At 48.7% G+C, this 11983-nt stretch overlaps 1 protein-coding gene across 5 annotated transcripts in view; it reads left to right on the top strand.

Annotated features, from left to right (window-relative positions):
- Positions 1 to 569: 569 nt before the first annotated feature.
- C19H16orf95 (chromosome 19 C16orf95 homolog) overlaps positions 570 to 11983 on the top strand; it is a 432052-nt gene continuing 420638 nt past the window's right edge. For 4 of the 5 annotated variants that reach the window (XR_009498961.1, XR_009498960.1, XR_009498962.1 and 1 more), the window contains exons 1-2: positions 2491 to 2547; positions 3305 to 3443. Coding sequence is in view for 1 of the 5 variants with exons in the window: in XM_059904131.1 (XP_059760114.1) it covers positions 3305 to 3443 (139 nt within the window). In the remaining 4 variants the exon portion in view is untranslated. Of the gene's footprint in view, positions 778 to 2490; positions 2548 to 3304; positions 3444 to 11983 lie in introns of those variants that run through there. The other variant, XM_059904131.1, reaches the window with a different exon arrangement.

The following is an 11983-nucleotide window of genomic DNA, read 5'->3' as shown; positions in this document are numbered from 1 at the left end:
AAATCTGAACGTCAGAAAAACCACTTCAACTACAAGTACGTCCCGGGTCCTGCGTGGGACACACGCCTACCGAGATGCTCCCCGGTACGCGGAATCGGCCCTGGGCCGGCACCGCGCCCCTGCGGCCTCGGGGGGCGGGTCCCACCTCTTTCTCTCCTTCCAGGGGACAGAGACCCCGGCTGGTGCGCCCCGCGGCCCCGCAGGCCCGTCCATCGGAAATGGTGAGTGGGCATTCCCGGGAGTGGGGGGGTGGGTCTTCCGGGACCGACGCCCATCCAGGCCAGGCAGGGGCCACAACCGAAACGCGGCCACCCGCGCCCGGCCCAAACTCCGCTCCGTCCCCGGGCCCCGCCGGGCGCCACCCCGCCCCACCCCACCAACCCCGCCAACCCCGCCAACCCCGAGGCTCGTGGCGCCAGGGCCCAATCAGCTGCCAGGTAAGTGCCTAGAAGGCAGCGTCTGATTGGCTGAAAGAGGGCCAGTCAGCGGCGTGCGCAGAGGGCCGTCGCCGGAAGAGCCTGGCCTCTGGGGCGGGGAGGCGGAAGAGGAGGGGCCTTGGGGGGTCGGAAGAGGCCCCGGGAGGGGCCGGGCGCAGTGAGGTGGACGGTGTGTGGGAGGAGTGACACGCGTGGGCCAGTCCCCGCTTTCGTCACCGCCGTCGTCATGAGCTTCGTCACCCGCCTCACCACGACTTAGAGTCGCGGCGGGCACTTCCGGGAGCCCTCGGGTGTCCATTCGGTCTGTCAGCGCGCACTCATCCCGAGCGCGTCATGACAGGCAAGTGCCCCCTCAGTCCTAAACTTTGCGCCACCACGCCACACCTGGGGGCCCGGCACCCGAGTCACCTGAGGGAACCCGGACCCCGAGTCACCTGGGGAAGCCGGACCCCGAGTCACCTGAGGGAACCCGGACCCCGAGTCACCTGGGGAAGCCGGACCCCGAGTCACTTGAGGGAACCCGGACCCCGAGTCCCCTGGGGAAGCCGGACCCCGAGTCACCTGAGGGAACCCGGACCCCGAGTCACTTGAGGGAACCCGGACCCCGAGTCCCCTGGGGAAGCCGGACCCCGAGTCAGCTGGGGAGGCCGGACCCCGAGTCACCTGAGGGAAGCCGGACCCCGAGTCACCTGAGGGAAGCCGGACCCCGAGTCACCTGAGGGAAGCCGGACCCCGAGTCAGCTGAGGGAAGCCGGACCCCGAGTCCCCTGGGGAAGCCGGACCCCGAGTCACCTGAGCGAACCCGGACCCCGAGTCAACTGGGGAAGCCGGACCCCGAGTCACCTGAGGGAAGCCCCAGGACCCCCAAATCACCCTGTCCCATAGAAGCTTGTACCAGGTAGGCAGGACAGATACCATACCTACATCATGTAAGCCCAAAAGGGCAATTCGTTGTTTCACCTGAGGATGTCAGGAGTAAGTCGTCAGGAATGGATGTACCCAGATGCTCAAGGATGGTGGTCAAGGACTGTTTGTCTCCACCTTCGGCTTTGCTTTCTTTCCCTCCTGGAGGCAAAATGACCAAGACCTCTGGAGGCTTACAGCCTCAACAGAAAAGGACATTCCCTTTCCCAGTAATTTTAACACAAAGTCCCAGAATGGGTTTCATTGGGTTGACTTGGGTCATAATACCATTCTGAGCCAGCCTCTGAAACGAGCCGGCTTCACCTTCTTGGCTGGGGTTGTGGCCCCCCCCGCAAGGAAACAGCAGTGCTGTCATGAGCGTTGGGGGCTTGGGTGCTGTGCAGCGCAGCATCCCACATCCTGTGTTGTCGAGGATCAGCCGGGGGAGTTGAGCTCAGTGACCTGAAGCGATTGCTGTAATGGGATAGCAATAATAGTGATTATTATGATGGTATCACTTTTACCATTTCCATGTTACACATCGCTCTCAGGGAAGCTGGTCTTTGTGTTGGTTTTATGCCCACTGGACACTCTCCATACAGTGGCCAACATTCTAGCAACTTGTTTTGGGGAGAATGGGAAGAGTAACAGAGGCTATGCAACCCCAAATGCTTTGTCATCCCAGAGACAAAGCACCCAGGTTTTTATACTGCAAGGAATTTCATTAGATGTAGAGCTTTGATGATATTTTCCTTCAGAATTCCAAGTATGCTCAGGGTGTCTGTTAAAGCCTCATATATGTTGTGGTTGGCAGCTCCACGTCTTGGAAAATTCTCACCAGGTTGGAATGTTGCTGTCTCTCCCAAAGGGCCTAGCACGGGTTTAGCTATAGTGTGCCTGAAGCACGTAGGTTTGGGGATGCAGGATTCCACAATAGCTTGACATCTGGGAACCCCCAGACCTTAGCATGTGAGTGTGCACATACCTGCTTCTATTGTCACCCTCTGCCCCCTCTTAGGCTCAGAATGAAAACCCCTTCCACTCTTGGGGTTTAATGGTATGAGCCAAGCTGGCCCAGGCCCTCACCCTAGTACTCCTGCTCCCAATTTACACGAAGCCCAGAACTTTCTAAGCCTTCCTGTTCTTTTCTAGGGAAAGAAGCACATTTCAAACTTTTGGGGAAGAAGTGTGTCCCATAGATCATTCGGTAAGGAAAGCAAATCTCAACTACTTTGCCCCAACCCTGACACGCCTCTGTGGGGTGGGGAGAGCAGAGAATGTGGGTCCAGAAGTAGCATCTCACGAGAGGGTGTGTCAGACAGGGCAGTCCGTGGTTTCAGCGACCATGCAAGCCCCCAAATCTCTATGTAGGGTCACCCACTGCCTCCCCCACCCCTCAGTTTTTCATGACAGGGATTCAGGAGGCCTGGGAGAACAAGTGTTGCCCCTTAAAGTGTCTGCTCTGGGCATCAGCTCCATCTGCCCCTGGAGAGGATGACTTTTCCTCTCCGCCTGCCTGTGGGTGTGGTGGGATCACATGGGATGGTTGTGGAAGCCTTTGCAAACATAAAGCGCTGTATGCAGATTGACATGGATTGTCACAAAAAGAGCAATCATTCTCCCCAACCCCTGCTAGAGTTGGTTGTACTTCCCCATTTTTAGGGGGGAAATCCAAGACTTGCTCATGGTAATGTGGCTGTAAGTGGTCGCACATCCCAGCATACCTGGTCTGCAGGCTCTGGTGGTCCCCCTCTAAGTGACTTTGGAGGGCCTCAGGGCAGGCCGAGACAGCCTGCCTCTTTGTGAGCTTCGGGAGCTGAGGCTCCTGTCCCTGCACCTGCCCCTGGATGCCCTGTCTTAATCTTGCTCCCTCTGAGCATGGATTTACTATTTCAGAGAGTACCTTGACTCACATCACTAATGCAGCATCACATTTGATTCTCTTTTTTCTGCCTCTGGTTCAGATGTGCCCTGCCCCCAGCTCTGTTCACCGAGAGCCCATCTGCTGTGAGTGCCAGGCCAAATTTGGGGGTCGCCTGCCAGTGAGCAGGGCTGAGGCAGTGCTGCCTTACTGGGTCCCTCTGTCCTTGACCCCGAAAGCAGGTAGGTGACTTGAATCAGGGGTTCAGATTTATGGAGATACGATTGGCATATGATAAACGGCACATATGTAAAATGTAGTGTTTGATAAATCTTGACATATGCACACACCCGTGAAACCACCACTACAATTGTGACAATGTACAGTCATCTCTAGGTATTCAAAGGGGATTGGTTCCAGGACCCCTGTGGATATCAAAATCCAGGGTGCTCAAGTCCCTTGTATAAAATGGAGTAGTGCGGTACATGTACGCAACCCTAAAAGGTTTCCTTGTGCCCTTTTGAAATTCCACTCAACCCCCTCTGCCCTGCGGTCCTCAGGCGACTGTGGATCTGTTTCTGTCACTATAGATTCATTTGCATTTCCTTGAATGTTATATAAATGGAAGGCAACTATGCTCACCACTGTCCACCAACTCACACTATATAAATGGAATCATCTAGTATGTACTCTTTTTGTCTGGCTTCTTTTACTCAGCATGATCATTTTTCAGATTCATCCACGTGGTTGTGTGCATTGATAGTTCATTCCTTTTTACTGCTGAGTAGCGTATCGTTATACAGATAGACCACAGTTTATCCATTCATCCAGTGAAGGATGTGTGGATCATTTCCAGCTTTTTCTATTCTGTCCAACAAATAAAGCTGCTGTGAACATTTGTGTACACGTCTTTGTGTGAACATGCCTTCATTTTTCTTGGGCAAGTACCTAGGAAAGGCGTTGCTGCATCATATGGTAGGTATCTGTTTAACTTTTTAAGAAACTGTCAACTGTTTTCCAAAGTGGTTGTACCATTTCACAATCTCTCCAACAATGTATAAAGTTCCAGTTCCTTCACATCTTCACTGACACTTGGTTTGGTCAGTCTTTTAAATTTTGGCCATCTTAATAGGTGTGTATCTCATTGTGTGTTTTTTTTTTTTTTTTGGCCGCACAGCTTGCGGGGTCTCAGTTCCCCAAGCAGGGATTGAACCCATATCCTTGGCAGTGAAAATGCGGAGTCCCAACCACTGGACCACCAGGGAATTCCCTCTCATTGAGGTTTTAACTTGTATTTCCACAATGACTAATGATGTTGAGCATCTCGTCATATATTTTTGCCATCTGCCTATCTTACTTGATTTGTGTCTTTTTTGCCCCTTAAAAAAAATTGGGTTGCTTTTTTTAGATTAGTGAGTTTTGAGAGTTTTTTATATATCTGAATACAGGTTCTTTACCAGATATTTAATTTGCAAGTGTTTTTTCCACGTCTTTGGCTTGTCTTTTAATTCTCTTATCACTATCTTTCAAAGGGCAGAAGTTTTAAATTTTGATGAAGTCCAGTTTATCAATTTAATCTTTTCTGGATCTTGTTAGGCGTGCCTGTCCCCAGCACAACAATGGATCATGCTTTCTATGCATTTCTAAGAAACCTTTGCCAACCCAAGGTCAGAAAGGTTTCTTCTGTGTTTTCTTCTGGAATTTTTATAGTTTACTGTTTATATTTAGGTCTGTGGTCCGTTTTAAGTCAGTTTTTGTATATGGCATGAGGTATGGACTGAAGTTTATTTTTTGCACATGGATGTCCAGTTGTTCTAATACCACATATTATAAAGCTCATCCTTTCTCCACTGACTTGCCTTTACACCTTTGTCAAAAACCAATTGTCCATATACACGTGGGTCTATTTCTGTTGCGGTATTCTGTTCGCTGACCTGATTGTCTATCCTTGTACCAGTACTACACTAACTGGATTACTGTGGCTTTATAATTATAAAAAGTCTGGAAATCAGGTAGTGTTAGCTCTCCAACATTGTTTTTCTTTTTCAAAGTTGGTTATTGTATGCTCTTGGCATTTCCACGTGAATTTTAGAATCAGTTTGTCAATTTTTTACAAAAATGTCCTACTGGGATTTTGATTGGGATTGTGTGTAGATCAATTTGAAGAAATTGTCTTCTTAGCCATATTGAGTCTTCTGATCCATGAACATGGTAATTTCTATATTTATTTAGGTTTCTTTACTATTTCTCAGCAGTATTCTGCAGTTCTCAGTGTACAGGTCTTGCACATCTTTTGTCAGTTTTATTTATAAGTATTTCATATTTTTGATGACATTGTTCTTAAAAGTCAGTTTATGTTTGCTCATTGCTAATATTTAGAAATACCATTTATTTTTATATTTTGATCTTGTGTCCCACAGTATTGTTAAACTCATTCTGGTAGCTGTTTTTGTAGATTCCATCAGAATTTCTGCATGGATGATTATGTTATCTCCAGATTGAGATGGTTTTATTTCTTCCTTTCCAATCTGTGTGCCTTTTATTTATTTTTCTTGTCTGATACACGGATAGAACTTCTAGTAAACTATTGAAGTGAAGTGGGGAAGTCAGACATCCTTTTTTCCCCCTGATCTTAGAGGATACGTTTGAGTTTTCACCATTAAGTATGATGTTAGCTGTAAGTTTGGATGCCCTTTATCAGGCTGAGGAAGTTCCCTTCTATTGCTAGTTTGCTGAGAGCTTTTATCAGAAATGAACGTTGGATTTTGCCTGTGTCTATTGAAATCATTTTATAGTTTTTCTTTTATGGTTTATTAATGTGATGAATTATATTGATTGGTTTTCAAAAGTTAAACCAACCTTTCAAACACATTTAATTATGATGTATTAATCCTGGCATCGTAGAATCAGTTGGGAAGTATTCTTTCATTTTCAGGAAGACTTTGTGTAGAATTGGTATTATTTCTTCACTGAGTGTTTGGTAGAATTTGCTGGTGAAGCCATGTGGGCCTGTAGCTTCCTTTGTGGGAAGGTTTTCAACTACAAATGTAATTTCTTTCATAGATACAGAGCTATTTAATTTATCTATTTCTTCATGAGTGAGCTTTAGTAGTTTATACCTTTCAAGGACTTTGTCCATTATATCAGTGTTGTTGAATTTATTGGCATAATGTTGTTCATAATATTTCCTTATTGCCCTTTTAATATCAGTAGACTCTGTAGTGATTGTAGAATGTGGAATCTCTCGTTTCTTGTTTTTTAATAGACTCTCAAAGGGGTCAGTGTATCAAGATGACTAAGTCATATTGTTCTAGGCAGAGGTGATAGCCTCAGTCCCTCCTGTTGGTCATTGTATCATTTGAAAGTTGGGCAGAGTAAGTATTATCATCTCCCTTTGGCAGATGGGCAAACTGAGGTCCAGAGAGGGACGGGGGCTTGTCCAAGATCACACAGTCAGTCCATAGCAGATCAGGGTTTAGAATCTAGGTCTCTGGCTCTGATTCCAGCACTCTCCCCACTGAATTTTGTTGCTGGGTGTCAGGGGTAAGGGTGGAAGGAATATAGAAGTCAAGGTGCCCAGCACATCTCACCAGGGTGACTGCCCAGCCTCCCAGCTGGTCTCCTTGCCTACATCCTTTCTAACTCTGACTGTCCATTTTCTGATCTGTAGCTGGTGAGCTTTTAAAACCATATATCTGGTCCTGTCACTCCCCCGTGGAGACCCATTTCCCTCAGAATATGGACCAAACTCCCTGACACAACTCTTGGGGTCCTTCTTGACCTTGCCCCTGCCTGGATATCCAGTCCCCTTTCCGCTTGCTCCTCAGGCTCCTGTTCCATCAGAAGGGAAGTGTTGGGTGCAAGAAACAGAAAACTGACCCACAGTGGGTTCAACCAGGGTCTTTGGTAGAGAGAGGATTCTTCTAGGATTGGTTTTTTGGCTTTATGATGTCTGCAGGGACCCAGATTCTCTTCATCCTTCCACTCAGAGTGTTTGTGCTGTCACTTCTAGTGTTTTTAGATGGTGGCCACGGGTCTCTGTTTTACACCATGTTACACATGGCAGAAAGTGAGTCTTTCGGAGTCTTCCAAAGGCTTACTCTACCACTCTTTCTTCTCAGGTATAAAACATTCTCAGAAGCCCCAGCTGACTTCCCCCCTACCCCCCAACCAAGACTCTTTGCTGGCAAAGTGGGACTGGCTGATCCCTGGGGCCTGGCCGCTTTGCCCCATGAGCAAAATTGGTTTCTTTTTAATTTATGTATATTTTATTCATTTATTTTTGGCTGCGTTGGGTCTTCGTTGCTGTGCACGGGCTTTCTCTAGTTGCGGCGAGCAGGGACTACTCTTTGTTGGCGGTGCGTGGGCTTCTCATTGCGGTGGCTTCTCTTGTTGCGGAGCACGGGCTCTAGGCGCATGGGCTTCAGTAGTTGTGGCACGTGGGCTTCAGTAGTAGTGGCTCGCGGGCTCTAGAGCGCAGGCTTAGTAGTTGTGGCGCACGGGCTTAGTTGCTCCGTGGCATGTGGGATCTTCCCGGACCGGGGCTCAAACCCGTGTCCCCTGCATTGGCAGGCGGATTCTCAACCACTGCGCCACCAGGGAAGCCCCCCCCCCGCCCCCCCACCTTTTAAAAAAAAACGTAAATGGTAGCATACAGTGCTGCATTTCCCACTTAATATCGTGTCTCTGTGCTCATTCTGTATCAGGACAGACAGGTCTGTCTCATTCTTTCCAAAGGCCACCCGTTCCCTCTGTTCCCACGTCCATTATTTATTGTCCCTTATTATAGGCATTCAGGCTCTTTGGTCACTACAGCCAGTGCTGTACTGAGTGTTCTTGAGCAAATGCACATGTGTCCTCCTGGGATACAGTCCCAGGAGTGCAATTGCTAGACCAAAGACTATCCATTTTAGACTCTGACCAATGTTGTCAAGATTCTGGCAGAGCGCTCTCTCTAGCCGAGAGTGCTGAGGCTCAGAGAGGCTAAACATTGTGCCCAAGGGTTGTTCCTGGAGGCCGCCAGGCTCAGGACAGAGCCAGGCCTCCCGACTCCCACCCATGTGTCCCGCCAGAGTACCACACAGATGCCCCACAGCAGAGGTGCAGGTGGTGGGTCGTGAGGGTGCCGGCCACTCCTGGGAATATCATGGAGTGGGGACCTGCTCCCTCAGCTGGGCTGTTGGGGTGTGCTGTGGGCGGGGCATAGGAGAGGCGCTCTCCAGGGCCCTGTCCCCAAGGCTGAGGTTGTCTGGGGCATGGCTCCACCCCGCTTTGGACCTTCTCTTCCCTTCCTCTGTTAGATCCAAAAGATGGTCCGGTCTTATGGCCCCAAAACCACCAAGGCGTGCCCCTGCCCATGCCACCGCTTTGGGGGCTGCCTCCCAATGCCTAGGGATCAGGCCATGATGCCCTACTGGGTGCCCCAGGTCCTGAGGTCTCACAAGAAGGTAAGAGGGAGGCTCGCATGGCAGCGAGGCCTGAGAGTGAGGGGCAGGCTAAGGAGGGACCCAGAGATGAGGGGAAAGGGTGCTGGGTTCTTTCCCCACAGTGGCCTCCATTGATGTCTGGGGGCCTTCTGGAAGCCGTGGCTCAGGGCAGCAGAGTGCAGGAGGCAAGTGGTACTCAGGGCAGGCCCAGGTCAGGTGTCCTGGTGGTGTTGGGAAGGGTGGGGTGCACTGCTTTCTGATGAGGGTGCCCACCGCTGCTGTCACCTTTCCGGCCATCTCTTCTGTCCCCTTCTCCTCTCCTGCCTTCTCCTCCCTCTTCCCTCTTCTTCTCCACCTCCCTCACCTCCCTCCCTCTTCCTTCCCACCCCTCTTCCCTCTCCTTGCCTCCTCTCCCCCTCAGCTCTCTTCGCCTGTCTGAGCATTCTGCACTTGTAGCCCCAGCCTGGCAGGCCTGGAGGGAGGGTGCTGGGGAAGGACCACTGCTCGAGTGTCTGTCCTTGCTCTTTGGCTCTGTCTGGTACCTCCACAGCTCTGGGTTCCAGGTCAGCAACTGTGGTGGGAGATGGTCAGCCAGGTCCAGCCCAACTCAGCTCCAGGGCCACTTCTCTCCCTTGCTTTCTGAGTGTCCTGGAGTTAGAGGCTTCCTTCTGCCTTCACCCACATTCCAGCTGCTGGTTTTCTGTCATCAAGTAGCATACTGCCCCCAGAATTAAGACCCAGAGGCTTTTTAAAAGGAGAACACAACTTGCATTCTGAGCTGGCCATGGACCCCTTCCAGGGGGTTTCCAGGCCAAATCACTGGGACCCCTTCTTGGTGGATCACTGGGGCTGACACGCTTGCCCACATCCTTATCTTTTATCTTAGGTGGTGAAAAGGCTGCAGAGTTTTAAAGGCATCCCACGTAACTCAGTGCTCACGTGTCTCATCCCTTCCCTGTCCCCAAGGAAGGCGGGGGTCTCATGAACATCATGATGGGGTGGGGGAGACTCCTGTCATCCCCAGATGGGTGAAACACAAAGAAGACCACAGACTGGCGCACACACCACTTCTCCCACCCCAACCCTCACCAGGCATCACTAATCATCTCCCATGTTTTCCCAATGAACCCAGAGAAGACTCAGGCTCTACCAGTTATCAACATTGGCTCTCAGGATGAAACCAATTTGCAACCTGGGGTTAGGTGGTATCTGAAGTGTTTTTTAAGCTCTAATCTTCTATAATTCATGATATGGTATGTGTATGTATGTGTTGTATATAAATATGTATTTATGACATAGTATATATGTTTGTAGATGTATTCCTACTTTCATATGTTCATGACACGTTATATGTTCATGGCACCACATTTATGGATATATTCATCATACAGTATATTCATACATTCATATGTTTATGACAGGCATAGCACATACTCGCATGTTCATATGTTCACAGTGCAGTGCGTAGTCATGACAAGGTGTGTTCACATATCCATATATCTGTGGCCTGATGTATGCATGTACTCACGTGCTCAGTCATGGTGCACTAGGAGGTGGTGTCTCCACCCGCACCTTTACTTTCTTTGTCTCTAAAATGAGTGGAGGTGCTTTCCCTTGCAGATGGCCGACACGTCTGCTTTCTCTGCATTGCATGTGAGCAAAGGAGTGGACGTTTTGTCGGCTCAGATCACACCCTCCTCTTTTCGTGCTGGGGCCAGAGGGCATAGTGAGTCACCTTGATGGACTCTGTGAAGGAGGGACTGGACAGGTACTGAGAGGTTGGATGTCTGACATGGGGTTCCTGTGATGTGCAGGTGATTTGAGAGGCCTGCCCAGGGGCACTCAGCTAAGGGGGAGAGCTCTTGGGAAACAAGCAGCCACTACCCCACACGCCTACCTCTTCATGCAGAAGATACCTAACTTTTTCCTGATTTTAAAAGTAGCACAGGAGGAACACGAATTGTCACAGTCTTTGGCGGGAGGTTTGGAGGTATCTATCAAATTTTATAACGTGCACAATCTTTAATCCAACAAGCCCACATCTGGGTAATACATGTAGACACTCCACGCACGTCTGTCTGCAGCAGTGATTTCCTTGGCAAAAAACTGGAAGCAACTTAAGTGTCTCTCAGTGGGAGGATGGACATGAATGGGGGTGCATTTGAAATGTGGTACCAGCTGCCTAGAGTTCGCAACTGTTAGGGACGATGAAATGAACTCCCACACACATTGCAGTGTAGGAGAAGAAGTCATTGTAGCCCAGGTAATAGGACTCCATTAATGTCAGTTTTAAAAATGAAAGCTCTGTTTGTGCGTAGGTGAAGGTTGGTGTCATTTGTCTCAGCTGACAGTCACAGGTAACCCCTGTGGGTGGGGAAGGGGGCAGGTCAGGCCCAGCAAAGAGAGGCTCTTGGTGGGTGCATGATGAGCAAAACAGGTAGCAATACGTTGCCTCAAGCTTCAGGTGGAAGAGCCAGAAATCACTTCATCAAAAACAAAAAGCAAAACAAAAATAAAACAAAAACGAAAAGACAAAAAACAAGCAGTAGAATGAGAACCACCTGAGAAACTACTCTTCTCACCCTATAATCACCGATCTATGGGCTTATTTTTATTGGTTGTTTTTGGCTTTGAACACTCTGAATCTTTAAGAAAGTCTAAAAGCTCAGTCAGTTTATTGTTGAATAATGCATCCACTGATACGTTGTTAAAAACCAGTATTAATTTTTACTCCAGCCATTGTTTTATAGTTCAGGTGATTTATGTTAATGTTTCAAGCCTCAAACCCATTCAAGCCAGAAGGTGTTCACAGGACAGGAGTGAGAGTGCGAGTCTCACTGCTGCCAGGAGGATAAGGATCCTTCTCTCCTTGAGCTGAGCTCTGTACAGAGTGACTTAAAAATATGGGATGGTTCCCTTGGCCTCAAATCCAGCTGATTTCCATTTTAAAGAGAAAATCTGTGTTTCTGATCTTGTATTTTCCTTGTAAATAGAGGGCTCATGTGCTTTCTTCTTTATGCTTTTGTGGTAGAATTTTTTATAAGGAAAATATACTTTATATTGAGGGCATTTTATATTAGTATAATTAGAGTGTACATTTCATAGTAGTAGCATATTAATAGTGTAATAAGGAAATAAGAGATATAACATCAGGAGGGTCACATGTGACAAAAGCAGGTCTTGAAAAAGCTAAAGAGCATCAAAGAGATGGAGATGTTTGAATTATGTTTGTGGATGTGGTGGTTGTTGACTTCTTATTATGGGAAATTTCAAATACTCCACTGAAGCCCAAGTTCCCGTCACTCATCTATAGCCCTGACCAGCTCCTGGTAGATCTGGTTTCATATGTGCTTCAC

This window comes from Balaenoptera ricei, chromosome 19 (assembly GCF_028023285.1).
Source record: "Balaenoptera ricei isolate mBalRic1 chromosome 19, mBalRic1.hap2, whole genome shotgun sequence".
Classification (NCBI taxonomy): domain Eukaryota; kingdom Metazoa; phylum Chordata; class Mammalia; order Artiodactyla; family Balaenopteridae; genus Balaenoptera; species Balaenoptera ricei.
The sequence above is the reverse complement of the archived record's forward strand: the minus strand, read 5'-3'. Positions and strand labels throughout refer to the sequence as shown.